This window comes from Xenopus laevis, chromosome 2L (genome assembly GCF_017654675.1).
Source record: "Xenopus laevis strain J_2021 chromosome 2L, Xenopus_laevis_v10.1, whole genome shotgun sequence".
Classification (NCBI taxonomy): domain Eukaryota; kingdom Metazoa; phylum Chordata; class Amphibia; order Anura; family Pipidae; genus Xenopus; species Xenopus laevis.
The window spans coordinates 71,947,295-71,970,832 of NC_054373.1; the positions used below are offsets into that span (position 1 = coordinate 71,947,295).

Genomic DNA, 23,538 nt, shown 5'->3' on the forward strand with positions numbered 1-23,538 from the left:
TAAGAATTTTACAGAGGTTGCCTCTTTTGCCAGAGTTTTTTTCACCACCTCAAACCAGGTGAACTGATAAGATGAAGCTACATCCTCCTCTTATGTCAGTGACATCATATCTTGTATGCCTAAATTCATAAAAGTTGTAAAAAACACAGGCATTTTTTAAAGTGGCATTGCCTTCAAAAGTCCTAACCTTTAAAGATTTTTGTGTTAACATTTCTTTCCCAACCATTTGAGGGGCATGCCGAAGTGGTGCGGACCGTTTGCTGGTGAAAATTTGCCCTTTAGTGAATTTGCCAGTTTGCCATACATTGTATGGTGTTTATTTACAGTGTTCACCCCTTTTGCACTAACTGCACAAAGCACGATATTCTGATTTAGAGGGGATTTAAAGTTAAAAGTTCCCTGCTCAGACATAACACTATCTCTTATATACTTGCATTAAAAATACGGATGCACCGAATCCAGGATTCGGTTCGGGATTCGGCCAGGATTCGACCTTTTCCGGCAGGATTCGGATTCGGCCAAATCCTTCTGCACGGCGAACCTATTTGCAAATTAGGGGCAGGGAGAGAAATCGTGTGACTTTTTGTCACGAAACAAGGTAAAGTAAAAAAATTTCACCTTCCCACCCCTAATTTGCATATGCAAATTAGGATTCGATTCGGTATTCGGCCGAATCTTTCGCAAAGGATTTGGGGGTTTGGCCGAATCCAAATTAGTGGATTAAAAATCCACCAATTAAAAATGTTGTAGTGTTTTTATAGGAAACATGAACTCCTGTACTCCTGAGTTCCTACAGCTACCAGTTGAAGGGTTACTCCACATCAGGCAGAAGTCCATTCCAGAGCTAATTAAATCCTCAGACTGTTGCAAGCTCTCAAGGTTACAATTGCTTACAATTGATACATAGTAGCATACAATAGTAATTTAGGTTGGAAAGACACACATCCATCAAGTTCATATCCATTTTCCTGGATCTCAGATTATACTACAAGTCTTATTTCTTTATTCCTAGGTACTGTCCCTGACACTTTCAGCATCTCGACCTCTCTTGGCTGCTCTGTCAATGTTCTGTATGAAATACGCTCGATCAGCATGCAACATTCTTATTGAGCCATTGCTGCAGGCAGAGACAGGTATTTAGGGTTAAAACTGATAAAGGGTATATCAAACTCAAAGATAAAATGTAGCAATATTCTATTAAATTTGACTACAGTTATTACTATCAGTATATATATAAATTTTAGTCCTGTAAATCAAGGAATACCAATTTCTAATTAACCACTTTGGGTAGTATTAAAATAATTTTATAATCCAATTCCTGAAAACTGAGCTGTCACTAGCTACTTCTGAGAGCTGGCTGCATTCTTTTCATATACTTGTTAGATCTATTTTTGTTTAACATTCTGTTAATGTATTTGATACCATTAAGATATTTAATATATTGCACTGTATGTTTGTACCACTGTTGGGCCTAACCAGACTGGAATATTAAGGCACCATGTTTACAAGCTTGGGATATGCAAAATATTTTATAGCTATTTAATAGCTTGGCTGTCATTGTAAGGTCATATATTGCAGGTACTATCTACTTCTTACAATATGTATTCTGACTTTTGCTCTACTTGATATTTGTCATGTTTGAGTGGGGTTTGATTAGTTGCACCTGAACAGACTGTATAAATAGAACCCCTGTGACTCAAGTGAGTCTGTTTGAAACAAGCTGCTGACTGGAAAAAGCAACTAAAAGCAAACAAATCAACTGCAAAGGAAAAGTATTTGCTATTAACTGCTATTTTATAGTAAGGTTTTATCAGTGGTGTAACTTCGGATGCCAGGGCCCCCCTGCAAAGAAATTTTCAGGGCCCCCCTCTGTACAAAATAGTGGGAGATATGCTGACTGAACAGTGAGGAATAACAGTTGTGTTTTAGTGATTGTATTTGCCCATGGAAACAAAAAGCTTTTCACATAGCAGCAATGCGATTTCTCCTACCTCAGCTCTGTGTAAAATCTCTTGCCTTAGCTCCCTGAAACTTCTTTAAACTGCAGCCGGTAAGAGCACACACTTCTAATACAGCCAGTGCTTGAACTGGGATCAAAAAAGTGGAGGGCTGGTACGCTCGGCACACATAGCACCCACTATTATACTAAGGCTTGCCACCAATACTTTCGAGTTTCAAACACTTTAAGCCAAAACCATTTTGCTATTTCCATGTTTATTAAAGGAGAGCTAAACCCTAGGTATAGGACCTGTTACCCAAAATGCTCAGGGGCTGGGGTATGCCCGATAAGGGGTCTTTCCATAATCTGGAACTGCATACCCCAGTCTGCTAAAAATCATTTGAACATTTAGTAAACCCAATAGTTTTGTTTTCCCACCAATAAAAATTAGTTATATCTTAGTTGGGATGAAGTACAATATTCTGTTTTGTTATTACAGAGAAAAAACAAATGTTTTGAAATTTTGAATTATTTCATTAAAATTAAGTTTATGGTAGACAAACTTCCTGTAATTTGGAGCTTTCTGGATAATGGATCCTATACCTGTACTGCTTAATACAGTACAGTAGGTACTGGTTTTGAAAGTCTTTTCTGAAACATTCAACCTGCAATCTCTGTTTAATTAATAGCCCCCCTGGATTCTCCCGATCATCTGGGGCAGTAAATTTGGCTTCTGTCTTTCCCCTGACCTCATCACAGTATTAAATTAACTCTTTCATATCACATGATTTTCTTTTATTATATGGCTTCCCCCATGGACCTTGTACAGGTATGGGACCCATTATCCAGACTGCTTGGGACCTGGGGTTTTCTAGATAAGAGATCTTTCTGTAATTTGGGTCTTCATGCCTTAAGTCTACTAGAAATTCATTTAAACATTAAATAAACCCAATAGGCTTTTTTTTTCTTCCAATAAGGATTCATTATATCTAATTTGGGATCAAGTACAAGGGACTGTTTTATTATTACACAGAAAAAGGAAATTATTTTTAAAAACTTGGATTATTTCTATAAAATGGAGTCAATGGGAGACAGTCATTCTGTAATTGGAACTCTCTAAATAACGGGTTTACAGATAATGGATCCCATAACTGTATATAAATTTTTTTTAAGAAACTCTTTTCACACACTTATTTTTTTTTTGAGAAAAAATATGAATTCTGGTGGAAATCAACAAAAACACAAGTAGCATAGATGCCATCACAAGCTCCTCTCCTGCTGGAGCTGCCAGCTCCCCCCTCCCTCTCAGAAACTAAAGGTGGACTGGACTCCTTGACTGTGACTTACTTCCCTGCTGCTGCACATTCATTTCTATGTGATCACTGAGACACTTGTTAGATAAGCAGGATCAAGCTGCAGCAGCACATTCTCTTCTCACAAGTCTCAGTGATCACATAGAAATTAATGTGCAGCAGCTGCAGGGAAGTAAATCACAGTCTAGGAGTCCAGTCCACCTTTAGTTTCTGAGAGGGAGGGGGAGTGACAGAAGTTTAGTGTGTAACGGAGAGGTAACGGAGAGAGAACAGAGAGTTTTAAAAACTCACGGAGGCTGGCTGCTGCAGTGGGAATGGGGAGGCGGGTTGGCGTGCCTGTGCTGTGGCATCATTGTAAGGAGAGGTCGAATCCCAGTCGGCAGCACTTTTCTCAAGTGCAGCAGGCGTGCTGCTGCGACGTTCTGCTCCTCTTCCGGCTCCCTCTCTGGCACTGCAGGTAGACTTCCTATTCACTGCTGGCCACTTCCACTGCACCGACTGGGGAGGGGGGTGGTGCGAAATGCTGCAGCCTAGTTTGGACACCCCTGCCCTAAATGATCCTGGCTGGTTGCACATACTGAGGAAGCAGGCCCCTGCCTGGCCCCCTGTACCTCCGGGCCCCCCTGCGACTGCGGGGTCTGCTTCCTCGGTAGTTACGCCAGTGGGTTTTATATTTAACCCTTTCGCTGCCAACCAATTTGGCCTAGTTGAAACTTCTATTGCCAGACCGTTTTTGAACATTTTTTGCTCTTTCACTTTAGGGGACTTGCCTGGGGGGGTCTTTTAGTTTACCCACGAAAACAAGGTATCGTTTTTCTCAGGACAACCTAAGCTTTCAAAATATGCTAGTATTTTGTTGTCATTCCACTCCAGTAAAAAGATATGGGGTTCTAAATGTATAAAAAAAAAAAAAAAAACAGTTTCACATGATAAAAACACATATATCAGAAGCATAATTTATTTTATGCATGAGAACATGGCAGATTTGGAAAGTTCTGTGTCTCCTGAACGCGCCAATACCAAATATATATAGTTTTATGGAGATTTCTTACTTCTATAGATCAAAAACTTCGAAGCAGTAAACTACCAAATTTCCAAAGCACTGCTCTACAAAACTGCATACATCTGATTTCAAGACCAAACATTCCACTAACAGTAGGTTTACCCTAAAAAACTACCCCTTATTAGAAAGAACAGATTCTAACGAGTTCAAAATGGGTAAATATATATTTGTACTCCAAACTACCAAGTTGCAATTCTTTCCTAAAGTTAGCAGTTTTTATAAAAATGTGTTACATTTTTGAAAAATTACCTCAAAGTGTCCAGTCTACAGCATCGTATCTACCACATATCATTATATACCAAGATACAACACCCTAAATATGAAAGCCCAGGGTTCGCTGAACAGTTTGATGCCCAATATGCATAGGTACACCTAAGTATGTGGCGTATAGGGGCCCCAGAACGAAGACACCCCATATGAGTTATCAGTTCTGGAATTCCAAATACTGCAAAATCAGCACATTTACAGCATTTCTCAAGGGGCAAAAATACAAAAATGCATGTTCACCCCAGAAAACCATATATTTTTGGAAAGTACACATTCTGACGAATCTAATATGGGTATGCATGTCTTTCTACTCCAAAGTACCAAGCCGTAAAGCGTTCCTACATTTGGCAATTTTTATGACATTACCGAATATCATCTCAATATTGCAACTCTGAAGCATCGTATCTCCCACATATCATTATATACCAAGATAAAACACACTAAATATGAAAGCCCAGGGTTCACTGAACAGTTTGATGCCCAATATGCATAGGTACACCTAAGTATGTGGCGTATAGGGGCCCCAGAACGAAGACACCCCATATGAGTTATCAGTTCTGGAATTCCAAATACTGCAGAAGCCACAAAAAAGAAAGCTCTCTGTTTGATTTCAAATTAAGCAGAGAAATCCCTGTTTAAGGCAGGATTTTTTGTTCTCATTTGGTGTGTGAAGGTGTTAGCTACTTGGTGTGTGAATTTTGGGAAGTTTTGAGTTGATTTACTTTATTTAAAATCGATTTTTATTTTGACCCAGAAGGTGAGTGATTGCTAGCCCAGTTCCCTTCACTTCCTGTGGGCTACAAACTCACTGACAGATCCCCTACCCCTCCCCCACACCTGGGTGTCAGTTTCACTTGTTTTTTTGTATTTAGTTTCAGCTGAAATTTATCACTATTTGCACAGATTGTGTGTGTGCTTTTACTTTTATCCTTGTTTTGTAAGGAGAGAAAGCTAAAGGGAGAAGGATTTAAGAAAATAAAACATTTTCTAGTAGCAGTGCAACTCCCAGGCACCTGCTCTCGTTAACCCTCTCCCTGCTAAAGCTTCTCATTGTTGCATTTACTTTTGCTGATTCATAGAATTAAGCTTACTTTTTTGTGGATTGTTTTGTAAAATAATGGGAGGGAATAAAAAACAAAATTATAAAAAAATACCTCAAGCTCCTAAAGGAAAAGGAGCTGAAAAACCTGGCTGTAGCTATGCTAAAAAGCACCAGTCACAGCCTCTGTCAAAAAGCTCCACTGCTTCTGTTTCTGCTGCTGCAGCCAATGTGACCCCTGCTAAAAGTTTTGCACAGGCAGTGGCTATTGGCAACAACCCAAGCCAAGTCACTGCTGGGGTAGAGCAGCTTACAAGGAAGCATGGGGTTAGATGTCTAATGACAGGAGCTCATGGCATAGAGGCTTACATAAAAGCTGCAGCTGAAGTGGTGGGCCCATCTGTAATAGTGGCAGCAAGTAAAATGTATTTGCCCGTACACTAACTGCAGTGCATACTCTAGTGCAGAGAGGCATCACAGTAGGGGGTGGTTATATCCCTGTAGAACCCCTAGAAGGATTAGGCATAAAGATAGTCTTATCTAATGTGCCCCCCTTCCTGCAAGACCACTTATTGCTACCCCACCTGCAAGCCCTCGGTGAAATAAAGTCAACTATTTCTAAACTTCCCTTGGGTTGCAAGGAGAGCAGATTGAGACATATCCTCTCTTTTAAAAGGCAGGTGCAATTACTTTTGCCTCGGGGTCAAGATACTATTGAGGGGTCCTTTGGTGTTCCATTTGAGGGGGTGCTCTATAAAATATTTTACTGCACTGAAGAAGTGAGGTGCTTCCTTTGCAAGAACCTGGGGCACACTCGCCAGAGTTGCCCCAAAGGGCATATTAAGACCACAGTCCCTGTTCCTGCCCCCAGTACCTCTAATGCAACAGCATACCCTGCCACATCTATTGCTGCAGGCTCCTCAAAGGAGAAATCCCCTTCAGTAAAGAACCTCAAGGGGGTTGTTACACAACCCACCTCTGAAACCTCCAAACCTCCTCCTTCTTCACTCAAGTTATCTAAGGCTACAGCCTGCATTTCAAGTTCAGCAAAAGAGAAGGGGGGGAGGAATGTCAATGCATCCCTTAGTGCTGCAGTTGTTCTTGCCAAAAACCAACGTAACCCTGTTATTAACACTCCTAAGGGTGTGGGGGTGCCGGTGGTTGTAACACCTGTCGTGGTGGGAGCAGAGAGTAGCATTTCCTCTTCAAATGACAAGAAAAAGAAGAGGAAATTTAAATCCAACAGGCTGATACCTGAGGAATGGGTTTCAGTGGTCAATGATGGAGCACCCCCATCCAAGGGCAAAAAGGGCAGCAAAACATCTGTTCCTCATGTGGTGATATTGTCTAGTCCAACTGTTGGATGCAATAAACTGGTGCCAGACCATGCACCTATAGACCCAGTTGGGGAAGAGGAGGGGATTATGGGTCTCCCCACAGAGTCAGGGGTGCTGCATCTGTCTCCAACAGGGGATCTTCCCCTGGAGTATAACGGGACAGCTAATGAAACCCCTGCAGAGTGGGCCGTAAGTGTCCCTGAGGTGCTGAGCTTTGGGAACTACAACCAGCCTCAGTGTTTAGTGCCTCAGGGTATTTCATTCCAAGAAATGGAGAACATTGGGACAACCCCCATACAGGATCCTGCAGACAATGCTGCGAGGGAGGATAATGAGGCTAGAGTTGTAAATATGGAGGATAGCCAGACAGACTCTGTAAGGTCTACTGTGCATGTTAAGATCTCTCCTCCTTTCTCTTCCACTGACCCCAATGTTATTGCCATTCAGGAGGCACAGGAGGCAGTGGAAAGGGCAGAGGTTGCCCATCGAGCCTCTAAAGCTCCTGTTGTTAAGGAGCCAATTCCATCTGCTACCCCTGAGCCAAACACCTCCAGTGGTGTTCCAAGCAAAATCCAAGTATTATCTGAGCCGTTGCTGGGTCTCCAGATAGCAGGTGCTTCTGATCCTTCTCCTGCGACTTCTTGTGTAGATATTATCAAAGCTCCAGTGGAGAGGGGAAATTATCAATCCCTTAGCCAAGAAGAGTTCATGGATGAGGGGGACATCGAAGAGGAGGTTGACACAGTTGTGACAAATCCTTCTACCCCAATCATCCCAGCTGAGGATCTCAAGATGTTTCTTGAGAGCACCCTTGGTGTTAAATTGGAGAAGAAGCTACATATGGCTCTAGAGAAGTGGCATGATTTGACTTTGGTGATCAGTTCTGTGAGACAATACATCAAGGTCATAAAAGAGGCCAAAAACTATGGAACTGCAGAATATCTCCGTAGTGTTAAGTTCCACAAAAAGTGTTTGTCTCACCAGGCCTCTGTGAGGGCTAAAGCATTTACTAACACACAATAATGGCTCTAAGTATAAGCACTCTTAATACAAATGGCTGTCGGGAGCCTTTTAGAATGTTTCAGGTACTCTCCTTTCTACGCCAAGGAGGGTACTCTGTGAGTTTCCTTCAAGAGACCCATATCACTCAGGAGCTTGAAGCGACCTGGCATCTGGAATGGAAGGGTAGAATCTTTTTTAATCACCTCACATGGACGTCATGTGGGGTGGTGACCTTGTTCTCAGAATCCTTCCAGCCAGAGGTACTGAGTGTTAATTCTGTCATCCCAGGCCGTCTGTTACATCTCCGGGTCCGGGAGTCTAGTGGAACATACAATCTGATAAACTTGTATGCCCGAAAGAAAGTATTTTTTTGAAAGTTTATCAGCCTATATGGAGACAATTGACTCAGATGAAGCCGTGATTATAGGGGGTGATTTCAATTACACCCTTGAGGTTGGGGACCGGAATGTTCCCCAGAAAAGGGATTCATCTGAGTCAGCTTTGCGGGAACTCATTGCCCATTTCTCCTTGGTAGACATCTGGAGAGAACAACACCCAGAAACCGATGCTTTCACCTATGTTAGGGTGAGGGATGGCCGTGTGTCTCAGTCCCGGATTGATAGGCTTTATATATCTAGCCATATTATGTCACGAGTTCGGTCCAGTAATATTAGCTTGGCACCTTTCTCGGACCACAATTGTGCTTCTTTGATAGTGGCAGTTGCACCATCTCTGCCCAAAGCAGCCTATTGGCACTTTAATAACAGCTTATTAAAGGATGAAGGGTTTGCAAAGGCAGTCCGGGAAATGTGGACAGACTGGAAGGGTTATCAGGATGAATTTGCCACACTGAGTCAATGGTGGGATGTAGGCAAGGTTCACCTAAAGCTCTTGTGTCAAGAGTATACAAAATGTTTGAGCAGACAGAAAAATGCAGAGATTGAGGCTCTGAATAGGGAGGTGCTTGATCTTGAGCAAAGGCTGTCAGGCTCTGAAGACCAAGCCATACAGTGTGAATATGTAGAAAAGAAAGAGACTCTGCGTAACATGGAACATCGACAGGCTCGTGGTGCTTATGTACGAAGCCGCATGCAGTTACTCTGCGATATGGATCGTGGCTCACGATTCTTCTATGCTCTGGAGAAGAAGAAGGGGAATCGAAAACAAATAACATGCCTTCTTGCGGAGGATGGCACCCCCCTTGAAGATCCGGAGGCTATCCGGGACAGAGCCCGGTCCTTCTATCAGAACCTTTTTTCTCCTGATCCCATCTCTCCAGATGCCTGCAGGGAGCTATGGAATGGGCTTCCAGAGGTCAGCGAGGGGAGAAGAGAGAGGTTGGAAAAACCAATCACTCTGAATGAACTCTCTCAAGCACTCCACTTAATGCCCCATAATAAATCTCCAGGGCTAGATGGATTGACTGTAGAGTTCTTCCAGTTCTTCTGGGATACTCTGGGACATGATTTCCATAGGGTTCTAAATGAGGCCCTCAAGACCGGTGAGATGCCACTTTCGTGTCGTCGAGCAGTGTTATCACTGCTACCTAAGAAGGGGGATCTCCGCCTTATTAAGAATTGGAGACCGGTCTCATTGCTCAGCACAGACTATAAAATTGTAGCCAAAGCTATATCACTCAGGCTCAAGTCTGTGCTGGCAGAGGTGGTTCATCCTGACCAGTCCTATACAGTCCCCGGCCGGACAATTTTTGACAATGTCTTTCTGGTTCGGGATTTACTACATTTTGCCCGGAAGGCTGGTCTATCTCTCGCTTTTCTCTCCCTGGATCAAGAGAAGGCATTTGACAGAGTAGATCACCAATATCTTTTAGGCACTCTGCAAGCCTATAGCTTTGGCCCACAGTTTGTGAGCTATCTAAAAACACTGTACACCTCTGCAGAGTGTCTTGTTAAAATCAACTGGTCTCTGACTGCACCTCTGGCCTTCAAACGAGGAGTTCGACAAGGATGCCCTTTGTCGGGACAGCTGTATGCACTGGCCATTGAGCCTTTCCTGTGTCTACTAAGGAAGAGGCTTACAGGACTGGTGCTCAGGGAACCTGACATGAGGGTAGTTCTTTCAGCATATGCTGATGATGTCATCCTTGTGGCCCAGGACCTAGTTGATCTTGAGCGAGCACAAGAATGCCAAGAGGTTTACGCTGCTGCCTCATCAGCTCGGATCAACTGGACCAAGAGCTCAGGCCTTCTGGAAGGTCCTCTACATGTAGATTCTTTGCCTTCTGCTTTTCGCGACATCTCGTGGGAGACTAAAGTCATCAAATATTTAGGTGTCTATCTGTCAGCTGAAGAGCATCCTGTTCCACAGAATTTTATTGAACTTGAGGAGCATGTTCTTACCCGCCTGGGAAAGTGGAAGGGTCTTGCTAAAATGCTTTCTATGAGGGGGAGGGCTTTGGTGATTAACCAGCTGGTAGCCTCTCAACTCTGGTATAGGCTGACATGTCTTAGCCCAACCCAAGAATTCATTGCTAAAATCCAGAGAAGGTTGCTGGACTTTCTCTGGATGGGAAAGCACTGGGTCTCTGCAGGTGTTTCAAGCCTACCCTTGAGAGAGGGAGGACAGGGAGTTGTATGCATACGCTCTCTAGTACATACTTTCCGTCTCCAGCAGATACAGAGATACTTGTATGCAGATCCTTCTCCACAGTGGTGTACCCTAGCATCCAGCTTTTATCATCAGGTACGCAACATGGGGTATGACCGGCAATTGTTTGTCATCGAACCTGAAGGATTCATAAGAAGCCTCTCACCATTGCCGGCTTATTACCAAGAGACTCTAAAGACCTGGAGCATGGTGACTGTGCTAAGGCAAGGAGGCATTCAGGGGGAGGACATTCTAACTGAGCCCATACTTTACAATCCATCTTTAAAGACTAGGATGTTGGAGTCCACCAGCATCCGTCACCGCCTTTGCAGGGCTCAGCTAACCAGAGTTGGGGATTTCCTGGATTTCGAGAGGTCAGATTGGGTGGAAGCTCGGGCAGTTATGCCACGCATGGGGTACCTTACCACTAGAGTTCCACATCGTCTGCTCCAGGAGATCAAGAATAACCTCTCTCCTGACTCTCACTCATTTATTGATGGGGTTTTACGTGGTGGAGAACCACATCCACCTTGGAACTCTCCACCTCCAGCCATAAAAATAGCACCCAAGACCCGTCAATCCCCTGACACACCTCCTTCTCCCAACTTGAGCCAGTTGGAGAATTTTACCTCGACGTGCTTTTATGACATGACAAGAAAGCTATTGTACTCCCTCATGCTCCACACTGTACACTTTCTTGCTCTTGTCTCCCGCTATGATACCATCTGGAGGCGGGTGTTTAATGAGGGTGAGAAACCCCAGTGGCGAGCCCTTTATTCCAGCCTGGTGCCTAGACCCACTGGAGACTTGAGTTGGAGAGTGCTCCATGGTGCTTTGAGCACAGGAGAGTACCTGGTCTATTTTACAGACTCCACAGCTGCTTGCCCATTCTGTGGCAAAAGGGAGTCTGTGTTTCATGCTTATTTTTCGTGTGCTAGACTGCAACCTCTTTTGGCTCTTTTGAGGAAACTTCATCTGCAGTTCTGGTTACATTTTTCCCCTCACGTTTTTATTTTTGGACGCCCAGTATCCCGGGACAATCGAGAGAAAGACCTTCTCTTCAACTTGCTCCTAGCTTTAGCCAAACTAGCCATTCATAAGTCTAGAATGCAATGTTTGGAGGGTGGGAATCCTCTACCGGTAGAGGCTTTGTTCCGGGTGCTGGTGCGTTCCCGCATCCGAGCAGAGTACACCCAGGCAGTGTTCACTGGCCGGTTGAGTGAATTTGCTGACCAGTGGGCAATAGATGGGTTGCTTTGCTCAGTATCCCCAGATTTGGTTTCTGTTAAGACAACTCTCACACTTCATATTTAAGTGCACTTTAATTTAAGTGACAGATCTATTATATTCATCATCAACATCTCCTTTGAGGTGTAATTCATTTTGGTGAGCAATCACTCACCTGCAAAAAAAAAAAAAAAAAAAAAAAAAAAAAAAAAAAAAAAAAAAAAAAAAAAAAAAAAAAAAAAAAAAAAAAAAAAAAAAAAAAAAAAAAAAAAAAAAAACACTAAATATGAAAGCCCAGGGTTCGCTGAACAGTTTGATGCCCAATATGCATAGGTACACCTAAGTAGTGGCGTATTAGGGGCCCCAGAACGAAGACCACCCCATATGAGTTATCAGTTCTGGAATTCCAAATACTGCAAAATCAGCACATTTACAGCATTTCTCAAGGGGCAAAAATACAAAAATGCATGTTCACCCCAGAAAACCATATATTTTTGGAAAGTACACATTCTGACGAATCTAATATGGGTATGCATGTCTTTCTACTCCAAAGTACCAAGCCGTAAAGCGTTCCTACATTTGGCAATTTTTATGACATTACCGAATATCATCTCAATATTGCAACTCTGAAGCATCGTATCTCCCACATATCATTATATACCAAGATAAAACACACTAAATATGAAACGCCCAGGGTTCACTGAACAGTTTGATGCCCAATATGCATAGGTACACCTAAGTATATGGCGTATCGGGGCCCAAAACGAAGACACCCCATATGAGTTATCAGTTCTGGAATTCCAAATACTGCAAAATCAGCACATTTACAGCATTTCTCAAGGGGCAAAAATACAAAAATGCATGTTCACCCCAGAAAACCATATATTTTTGGAAAGTACACATTCTGACGAATCTAATATGGGTATGCATGTCTTTCTACTCCAAAGTACCAAGCCGTAAAGCGTTCCTACATTTGGCAATTTTTATGACATTACCGAATATCATCTCAATATTGCAACTCTGAAGCATCGTATCTCCCACATATCATTATATACCAAGATAAAACACACTAAATATGAAAGCCCAGGGTTCCTGAACAGTTTGATGCCCAATATGCATAGGTACACCTAAGTATGTGGCGTATAGGGGCCCAGAACGAAGACACCCCATATGAGTTATCAGTTCTGGAATTCCAAATACTGCAGAAGCCACAAAAAAGAAAGCTCTCTGTTTGATTTCAAATTAAGCAGAGAAATCCCTGTTTAAGGCAGGATTTTTTGTTCTCATTTGGTGTGTGAAGGTGTTAGCTACTTGGTGTGTGAATTTTGGGAAGTTTGAGTTGATTTACTTTATTTAAAATCGATTTTTATTTTGACCCAGAAGGTGAGTGATTGCTAGCCCAGTTCCCTTCACTTCCTGTGGGCTACAAACTCACTGACAGATCCCCTACCCCTCCCCCACACCTGGGTGTCAGTTTCACTTGTTTTTTTGTATTTAGTTTCAGCTGAAATTTATCACTATTTGCACAGATTGTGTGTGTGCTTTTACTTTTATCCTTGTTTTGTAAGGAGAGAAAGCTAAAGGGAGAAGGATTTAAGAAAATAAAACATTTTCTAGTAGCAGTGCAACTCCCAGGCACCTGCTCTCGTTAACCCTCTCCCTGCTAAAGCTTCTCATTGTTGCATTTACTTTTGCTGATTCATAGAATTAAGCTTACTTTTTTGTGGATTGTTTTGTAAAATAATGGGAGGGAATAAAAAACAAAATTATAAAAAAATACCTCAAGCTCCTAAAGGAAAAGGAGCTGAAAAACCTGGCTGTAGCTATGCTAAAAAGCACCAGTCACAGCCTCTGTCAAAAAGCTCCACTGCTTCTGTTTCTGCTGCTGCAGCCAATGTGACCCCTGCTAAAAGTTTTGCACAGGCAGTGGCTATTGGCAACAACCCAAGCCAAGTCACTGCTGGGGTAGAGCAGCTTACAAGGAAGCATGGGGTTAGATGTCTAATGACAGGAGCTCATGGCATAGAGGCTTACATAAAAGCTGCAGCTGAAGTGGTGGGCCCATCTGTAATAGTGGCAGCAAGTAAAATGTATGGGAAAGCCATAATATTTGCCCGTACACTAACTGCAGTGCATACTCTAGTGCAGAGAGGCATCACAGTAGGGGGTGGTTATATCCCTGTAGAACCCCTAGAAGGATTAGGCATAAAGATAGTCTTATCTAATGTGCCCCCCTTCCTGCAAGACCACTTATTGCTACCCCACCTGCAAGCCCTCGGTGAAATAAAGTCAACTATTTCTAAACTTCCCTTGGGTTGCAAGGAGAGCAGATTGAGACATATCCTCTCTTTTAAAAGGCAGGTGCAATTACTTTTGCCTCGGGGTCAAGATACTATTGAGGGGTCCTTTGGTGTTCCATTTGAGGGGGTGCTCTATAAAATTTTTTACTGCACTGAAGAAGTGAGGTGCTTCCTTTGCAAGAACCTGGGGCACACTCGCCAGAGTTGCCCCAAAGGGCATATTAAGACCACAGTCCCTGTTCCTGCCCCCAGTACCTCTAATGCAACAGCATACCCTGCCACATCTATTGCTGCAGGCTCCTCAAAGGAGAAATCCCCTTCAGTAAAGAACCTCAAGGGGTTGTTACACAACCCACCTCTGAAACCTCCAAACCTCCTCCTTCTTCACTCAAGTTATCTAAGGCTACAGCCTGCATTTCAAGTTCAGCAAAAGAGAAGGGGGGGAGGAATGTCAATGCATCCCTTAGTGCTGCAGTTGTTCTTGCCAAAACCAACGTAACCCTGTTATTAACACTCCTAAGGGTGTGGGGGTGCCGGTGGTTGTAACACCTGTCGTGGTGGGAGCAGAGAGTAGCATTTCCTCTTCAAATGACAAGAAAAAGAAGAGGAAATTTAAATCCAACAGGCTGATACCTGAGGAATGGGTTTCAGTGGTCAATGATGGAGCACCCCCATCCAAGGGCAAAAAGGGCAGCAAAACATCTGTTCCTCATGTGGTGATATTGTCTAGTCCAACTGTTGGATGCAATAAACTGGTGCCAGACCATGCACCTATAGACCCAGTTGGGGAAGAGGAGGGGATTATGGGTCTCCCCACAGAGTCAGGGTGCTGCATCTGTCTCCAACAGGGGATCTTCCCCTGGAGTATAACGGGACAGCTAATGAAACCCCTGCAGAGTGGGCCGTAAGTGTCCCTGAGGTGCTGAGCTTTGGGAACTACAACCAGCCTCAGTGTTTAGTGCCTCAGGGTATTTCATCCAAGAAATGGAGAACATTGGGACAACCCCCATACAGGATCCTGCAGACAATGCTGCGAGGGAGGATAATGAGGCTAGAGTTGTAAATATGGAGGATAGCCAGACAGACTCTGTAAGGTCTACTGTGCATGTTAAGATCTCTCCTCCTTTCTCTTCCACTGACCCCAATGTTATTGCCATTCAGGAGGCACAGGAGGCAGTGGAAAGGGCAGAGGTTGCCCATCGAGCCTCTAAAGCTCCTGTTGTTAAGGAGCCAATTCCATCTGCTACCCCTGAGCCAAACACCTCCAGTGGTGTTCCAAGCAAATCCAAGTATTATCTGAGCCGTTGCTGGGTCTCCAGATAGCAGGTGCTTCTGATCCTTCTCCTGCGACTTCTTGTGTAGATATTATCAAAGCTCCAGTGGAGAGGGGAAATTATCAATCCTTAGCCAAGAAGAGTTCATGGATGAGGGGGACATCGAAGAGGAGGTTGACACAGTTGTGACAAATCCTTCTACCCCAATCATCCCAGCTGAGGATCTCAAGATGTTTCTTGAGAGCACCCTTGGTGTTAAATTGGAGAAGAAGCTACATATGGCTCTAGAGAAGTGGCATGATTTGACTTTGGTGATCAGTTCTGTGAGACAATACATCAAGGTCATAAAAGAGGCCAAAAACTATGGAACTGCAGAATATCTCCGTAGTGTTAAGTTCCACAAAAAGTGTTTGTCTCACCAGGCCTCTGTGAGGGCTAAAGCATTTACTAACACACAATAATGGCTCTAAGTATAAGCACTCTTAATACAAATGGCTGTCGGGAGCCTTTTAGAATGTTTCAGGTACTCTCCTTTCTACGCCAAGGAGGGTACTCTGTGAGTTTCCTTCAAGAGACCCATATCACTCAGGAGCTTGAAGCGACCTGGCATCTGGAATGGAAGGGTAGAATCTTTTTTAATCACCTCACATGGACGTCATGTGGGGTGGTGACCTTGTTCTCAGAATCCTTCCAGCCAGAGGTACTGAGTGTTAATTCTGTCATCCCAGGCCGTCTGTTTACATCTCCGGGTCCGGGAGTCTAGTGGAACATACCAATCTGATAAACTTGTATGCCCCAACTACTGGACCAGAGAGAAAGTATTTTTTTGAAAGTTTATCAGCCTATATGGAGACAATTGACTCAGATGAAGCCGTGATTATAGGGGTGATTTCAATTACACCCTTGAGGCTCGGGACCGGAATGTTCCCCAGAAAAGGGATTCATCTGAGTCAGCTTTGCGGGAACTCATTGCCCATTTCTCCTTGGTAGACATCTGGAGAGAACAACACCCAGAAACCGATGCTTTCACCTATGTTAGGGTGAGGGATGGCCGTGTGTCTCAGTCCCGGATTGATAGGCTTTATATATCTAGCCATATTATGTCACGAGTTCGGTCCAGTAATATTAGCTTGGCACCTTTTCGGACCACAATTGTGCTTCTTTGATAGTGGCAGTTGCACCATCTCTGCCCAAAGCAGCCTATTGGCACTTTAATAACAGCTTATTAAAGGATGAAGGGTTTTGCAAAGGCAGTCCGGGAAATGTGACAGACTGGAAGGGTTATCAGGATGAATTTGCCACACTGAGTCAATGGTGGATGTAGGCAAGGTTCACCTAAAGCTCTTGTGTCAAGAGTATACAAAATGTTTGAGCAGACAGAAAAATGCAGAGATTGAGGCTCTGAATAGGGAGGTGCTTGATCTTGAGCAAAGGCTGTCAGGCTCTGAAGACCAAGCCATACAGTGTGAATATGTAGAAAAGAAAGAGACTCTGCGTAACATGGAACATCGACAGGCTCGTGTGCTTATGTACGAAGCGCATGCAGTTACTCTGCGATATGGATCGTGGCTTCACGATTCTTCTATGCTCTGGAGAAGAAGAAGGGGAATCGAAAACAAATAACATGCCTTCTTGCGGAGGATGGCACCCCCCTTGAAGATCCGGAGGCTATCCGGACAGAGCCCGGTCCTTCTATCAGAACCTTTTTTTCTCCTATCCCATCTCTCCAGATGCCTGCAGGGAGCTATGGAATGGGCTTCCAGAGGTCAGCGAGGGAGAAGAGAGAGGTTGGAAAAAAACCCAATCACTCTGAATGAACTCTCTCAAGCACTCCACTTAATGCCCACTAATAAATCTCCAGGGCTAGATGGATTGACTGTAGAGTTCTTCCAGTTCTTCTGGGATACTCTGGGACATGATTTCCATAGGGGTTTTAAAAAGAGGCCCTCAAGACCGTTGAGATGCCACTTTCGTGTCGTCGAGCAGTGTTATCACTGCTACCTAAGAAGGGGGATCTCCGCCCTTATTAAGAATTGGAGACCGGTCTCATTGCTCAGCACAGACTATAAAATTGTAGCCAAAGCTATATCATCAGGCTCAAGTCTTGCTGGCAGAGGTGGTTCATCCTGACCAGTCCTATACAGTCCCCGGCCGGACAATTTTGACAATGTCTTTCTGGTTCGGGATTTACTACATTTTGCCCGGAAGGCTGGTCTATCTCTCGCTTTTCTCTCCCTGGATCAAGAGAAGGCATTTGGACAGAGTAGATCACCAATAATCTTTTTAGGCACTCTGCAAGCCTATAGCTTTTGGCCCACAGTTTTGTGAGCTATCTAAAAAACACTGTACACCTCTGCAGAGTGTCTTGTTAAAAATCAACTGGTCTCTGACTGCACCTCTGGCCTTCAAACGAGGAGTTCGACAAGGATGCCTTTGTCGGGACAGCTGTATGCACTGGCCATTGAGCCTTTCCTGTGTTCTACTAAGGAAGAGGCTTTTACAGGACTTGGTGCTCAGGGAACCTGACATGAGGGTAGTTCTTTCAGCATATGCTGATGATGTCATCCTTGTGGCCCAGGACCTAGTTTGATCTTGGCGAGCACAAGAATGCCAAGAGGTTTACGCTGCTGCCTCATCAGCTCGGATCAACTGGACAAGAGCTCAGGCCTTCTGGAAGGTCCTCTACATGTAGATTCTTTGCCTTCTGCTTTTCGCGACATTCGTGGGAGACTAAAGTCATCAAAATATTTAGGTGTCTATCTGTCAGCTGAAAGAGCTCCTGTTCCACAGAATTTTATTGAACTTGAGGAGGGATGTTCTTACCCGCCTGGGAAAGTGGAAGGGTCTTGCTAAAATGCTTTCTATGAGGGGAGGGCTTTGGTGATTAACCAGCTGGTAGCCTCTTTAACTCTGGTATAGGCTGACATTCTTAGCCCAACCCAAAGAATTCATTGCTAAAATCCAGAGAAGGTTTTCTGGGACTTTTTTTCTGGATGGGAAAGCACTGGGTTCTGCAGGTGTTTCAACCCCACCCTTGAAAAAGGGGAGGAAGGAGTTGTAGATCGCTCTCGGGGGACATATTTTTCCTCTCCGGAGGATACAGAGATCTGTATGAACCCTTCTCCACATTTTGGTTTTCCCCCCAGCATCCGCTTTATCATCAGGTACCCCAACAGGGGTATGCCCCGGAATTTTGTCATCAAACCTGAAGGATTCAAAAAGAACCTCCCCACCATTCCCGGCTTATTACCAAAGGGGGCTTTTTAAAACCGGAGCATGGGGGGTGGGTAAGGCAAGGGGCTTTTTAGGGGGGGGAAATTTCCCCAAAATTTCCATACTTTCAATCCTCTTTAAAACTAGGATGTTGGAGTCCACCAGCTTTTCCTTTTCCCCGTTTCAGGGTCAGCAAACCCCGAGTTGGGGTTTCCTGGTTTTCCCCAAAAGGTCCAAAAATTTGGGGGAAGCTCGGGCAGTTTCCCCCGGGGAGGGGTACCTTACCACTAGAGTTCCACATCGTTTTGCTCCCGGAATCAAAAATAAACCCCCCTCCGATCTACTATTTTTGATGGGGGTTTTTCGTGGTGGAGAACCACCCACCTTTAAAATTTCCACCTCCAGCCTTAAAAATTTGCACCCAAGGGGCCCCTCCCCAACCCTGACAACCTCCTTCTCCCAACTTGAGCCCCCTTGGAGAATTTTACCTCGACGTGTTTTAGACATGACAAGAAAAAATATTGTACTCCCTATGTTTTCCCCAAATGTTTTACTTTTTTGCTCTTGTCCCGGGGATGAAAACCCTCTGGAGGGGGGTTTTTAAAAAAAGGGGTTTTAAAACCCCAGTGGCGAGGGCCCTTTTTCCAAACCCCCGGGGCCTAGCCCCCGGAGACTTGATTGGAGGGGGGCCCATGGTGCTTTGAGCAAAGGAAAAATATGGTCCATTTTACAGACTCCACGCCCCCCTTCCCAAATTTTTTTTTGGGAAAAGGGAAAACTGTGTTTATGCTTATTTTTCGTGTTTCTTTTACTGCAACCCCCTTTTGGTTTTTGAGGAAACTTCTCTGCAGTTTTCCTGGTTACATTTTTCCCCACGTTTTTATTTTTTTGGACGCCCCGGTTTTTCCCCGGGGCAACGAGAGAAAGACCTTTCTTCAACTTCCCTAGCTTTTAGGGGCCAAAAAGCCATTCAAAGTTAGAAGCAATGTTTGGAGGGTGGGTCCTCTACCGGTAAAAGGTTTGTTCCCCCGGGTTTTTGGTGCGTTCCCGCTCCGAAAACCCCAGTACACCCAAAAACCCCGGGGGTTCACTGGGCCGGTTTTTGTGAATTTGCTGACCTGGGGCAAAGAAAAGGGGTTTGGTTTGCTCAATATCCCCCCCATTTTTTTTTCTTTTTTAAAAAACTCTCACACTTTATATTTAAAAAACTTTAATTTAATGACAGATCTTTTACATCATTTAAAAAACTCCTTTAGTGTAATTATTTTGGTGAGCCCCCCCCAAAGTCTTTTTTACTCCAAAAGTTTCCAAGCCGTTTTAAAACGTTTCCCAATTTGGCCCAAATTTTTTTTGACATTACCGAAATCATCTCAAATATTGCAAATTTTGAAGGGATCCCCTTTTCCTTTTTACATATCATTATATACCAAGATTTTAAAAACACTAAAAATGAACCCAGGGTTCCCCCGAACAGGGTTTTATCCCCCAAAAATTGCCCTAGGTAAAACCCCCAAATTTCCAATTTGGCGGCCCCCCAAAGAAGACACCCCCCTATGGTTATTGTTCTGGGAATTCCAAATTCCGCAAACCCAAAAAAAACTTTCGGATTTTCAAAAAAAGAAAAATTCCCCCTTAAAGGCCGGGTTTTTTTGGGGCCATTTTTAGTTTTGGGAAAGGTTGCCCCCTTTTTGTAAGGGGAAGGGGTTTTTACTTTTTTAAAAATTTTTTTAAATTACCCAAAAAGGTAATATTGCTCTTAAACCCGTTTCCTTTCATTTTTCCCTTAAAAAAACTTATGAAAAAGGGGGCCCCTTTTTTTCCCCCCCCCATATTGTAAATTTTTTAACCCGTTTTTTGGGATTTTGGGGGCCCGCGAAAATTTTTAACCAAAAACTTTCAAAATTTGGGCTTTTTTCAAACCTTTTTTGAAAGGGAAAAGTAAAAGGGGAAGGATTTAGGAAAAAACCTATACGTTTTGGAAATCCCCGGCAACCCGCCCCAAGATCCTAAAGGTTTTATGCTTTTTTCTTTTTGGTATTCCTAAATTTTTGCCTTTTTTTAAGGAATTTTTTTAAAAAAAATTTTAGGGAAAAAAACAAAAATTTTAAAGGCCCAAGGGAAAAAGTAAAAAAGGTTCTTCCCCAAAAAAATCCAAACCCCCCAAAACTCCACGCTTGTTTTCCTACCAAAATTATCTTAAAATTTTACAGGATTTTTTTGGAAAAACCCAAGCCAAATCTGGGGGGGCGCTTAAAACAGTGGGTTGTTATCTAATAAGGAAGGTCATGGCCTAAGGTTAAAAAAGGGGGCTAATGGGGGCCCTTTTGGAAAGGGCACCAAAAAAGGTTTGGGGGGGCCAAATTTAATATTTTCCCGTCACTAAAATTATACAATTTTGTGAAGGAAGAGGCACAAAAATTGGGGGGGTTACCCCCGAGCCCCAAAAATTTTTGGTTAAAAAATAAATCATTCTTAGGTTCCTGCAATTTTAAAAATTTTTGCTAATAAACCCCCGGGGTTTTCAAAATTTCCAAACCCCCCCGGGGTTTCAAGGAAGCAATTTAAAAAAATCCCTTTTTTAAAAGGCGGGGAATTCGCCCCTAAAAAATTTGGGGTCCTTGGGTTTTCCCCTTTTAGGGGGGGCCCTAAAAATTTTTTCTTACAGACATAATGGGAAAACCCCCGGGGGAAATGAGGATTTCCCCAAAACTATTGAACAGTGTTTTGGCCCCAATACCAATGGGGAAAAAAGGATATATGGGGGAAAGCAGAGGGGCCCCCAAAGGGGAAACCCCCGAAAAAAAATTGAAAAACCCCCTCGGTGAAATAAAATTTTCTTTTCGGGGGTTACTGGTCAAGCCGCCTTTTTGTTCCCCAAAAGAAAGGGCAGGGAAGGGGGTGTAATTTCCCCTTTTTGGCCGGATTTTTACTGAAAAAACCCCCGCCCAATTAATTTTAAATTTTTGGGGGTTCCCCTTCTGGGGTTTAACAATTTGTTAAAATGCTTTCCCCTTCCCAAAGACAAGAAAAAAAAGGGGTTTAAAAAAAAGGCAAGGGGTTTTGGTGGTAAAGATGGGAACCCCCCCTGGAAAAAAAAAAAAAAATTTTGGCCAAAAAGGGCAGTTGGTTTAAATTTTGGGTTTTTAATTTTCTACCCAAATTATTATCCAATAAATTTGGGAAAAAACCATACCCCAAAAAGGGCCCAATTTTGGGCAGGGAAAGGGGAAAGGGTTCCCCCAAATTCAATTTTGAGTCTCCAAAGGGGTTTTTGGGGGGGTTCGGGGGCCCCAAAGAAAACCCCCGGTGGGGGTAAGTTTTTTCCCTGAATCTCGGGTTTGGGAAAAAACCACTCTTTTTATGCCTAAGGTATTTCCCCGGGTTGGGAAAAGGGAACCCCCCTACAGGTCCAAAACCTTCCCCCAAAAAAATAATTAAGGGGGGAGGAAATAAAGGGGATCCGGCCCGATTTTAAAAATGTTGTTTTAAAATTGTTCCCTTTCTTTACTCCCCCCCGTTATTCCTCTCAGGAAGGGGAACGGCCATGGGGAAAAGGGTTGGGCCCATGAATTTCCGAAAATCCAATTTTTAAAATTTTAGCCCCTTGCCGGGTTTGGGGCTCCCAAACCCCTTGGGGTCCCTAAATTCCTTCCCTGGGGTTTTGTGTAAATTTTTATAAAGGGGCCCCGTAGAGGGAAAAAAATCAAATTTAAGCCAAAGGAGCGTTAGGATGGGGGGACCCAAAGGGAAAGGTTTCAAAGGTTTTGTGCAAATCTTTCTTAAACATCCCAGCTGGGGTTAAATGTTTTTTTGGAAGACCCCTTTGGGGTTTTAAAAGGAAAACCAGAAACCCTTTATTGGTTGGAAAAGGGAAGAGGATTTTAACATTTGGGGGCCCAAATAAAAAAGGCCCCTTAAACTGCTTTCCTTTTGGGAGTTCCCAAAAACGCTTACCCCCCTCAGGGAAAACAACCCAAACCCCAATTTGGTTTTTGATTTTTAAAATCTTCCCTTTTAAAAAAAATTTTCAGGGTTTCCCCTTTTCTACCCAAATTTTCTTTCCCTTAAGAACCCCCCACATAAAATTTTAACGGCCGGTCCCAATGGGAAAGGGGTTAGAATTTTTTAATAACCCAAGGGAGGGTTTTGGGCCCGGGGTACCCCCCAAATTTGAAAGGGGCTAAGAATTTTCCCCCCGGGCTGTTCAATCTCCCCCCTTTTGTGGGAAAATAAACAACCCGATAAATTGGGAGCCCCAACAGGAAAGCCCCAAAAATTTTTTTTGGAAAAATTTAAATTTTGCCCTTAATAAAAAATTTTCTAAAACCGTTTTTAATTTTTAAACACCCCACTGGGCCAAAGGCCCCCAAAAGGGATTTTTGAATTTTTAAAAGCCCTTTTGGGGGGCCATTTCCCAATTTTTCCCTTAAAATCAAAGAAAAACCCAAAAATTTTAACCAAGGGGGGCCTGGCCGGGGTTTTGATGCCCAAATTATGCATATTATACCAAAATGGGGGAAAAGGTTCGGTCCCCAAAAAAAAATTTGCTTGGAATTTCTTTGGCCCAATTGGCCCTTTTTTTGAAATAGGCAAAAGGGGACCATTATGGCCCAAAAAACCCCTTAAAACAAATTAACAAAGACCCCCAAAACCATATATTTTTGGAAAGTACACATTCTGACGAACACAGAATTGCTAAAAATGTGTTTCTACCCCAAATGATCAAAGTGTAAGCGATGCTAAAAAATGACACAAGGAAAAACAATGCAAGCATAAAACTGCAATAAAAATCACAAAAAATCAAAATACAATTAGGAAAAATCAACGAAATAACAAAATGACAGCGTGGTTAGTGGTCAGAATGCTTGATCCAGTAGTCACGCTATGAAATCTAACGTTTTTTGGGGAAATAACAAGAGGGAAACTTGAAAATGAAGAGCTAAAAAAAAAAAAAGTA

General features: G+C 43.3%; 1 protein-coding gene across 7 annotated transcripts in view; it reads left to right on the forward strand.

Annotated features, from left to right (window-relative positions):
- LOC108708145 (Fanconi anemia group E protein) overlaps positions 1 to 23,538 on the forward strand; it is a 98,129-nt gene that overhangs the window by 19,742 nt on the left and 54,849 nt on the right. For all 7 annotated transcript variants that reach the window (XR_005965387.1, XM_041582028.1, XM_041582026.1 and 4 more), the window contains one exon: positions 1,013 to 1,133. Coding sequence is in view for 6 of the 7 variants with exons in the window: in XM_041582028.1 (XP_041437962.1) it covers positions 1,013 to 1,133 (121 nt within the window). In the remaining variant the exon portion in view is untranslated. The remainder of the gene's footprint in view (positions 1 to 1,012; positions 1,134 to 23,538) is intronic.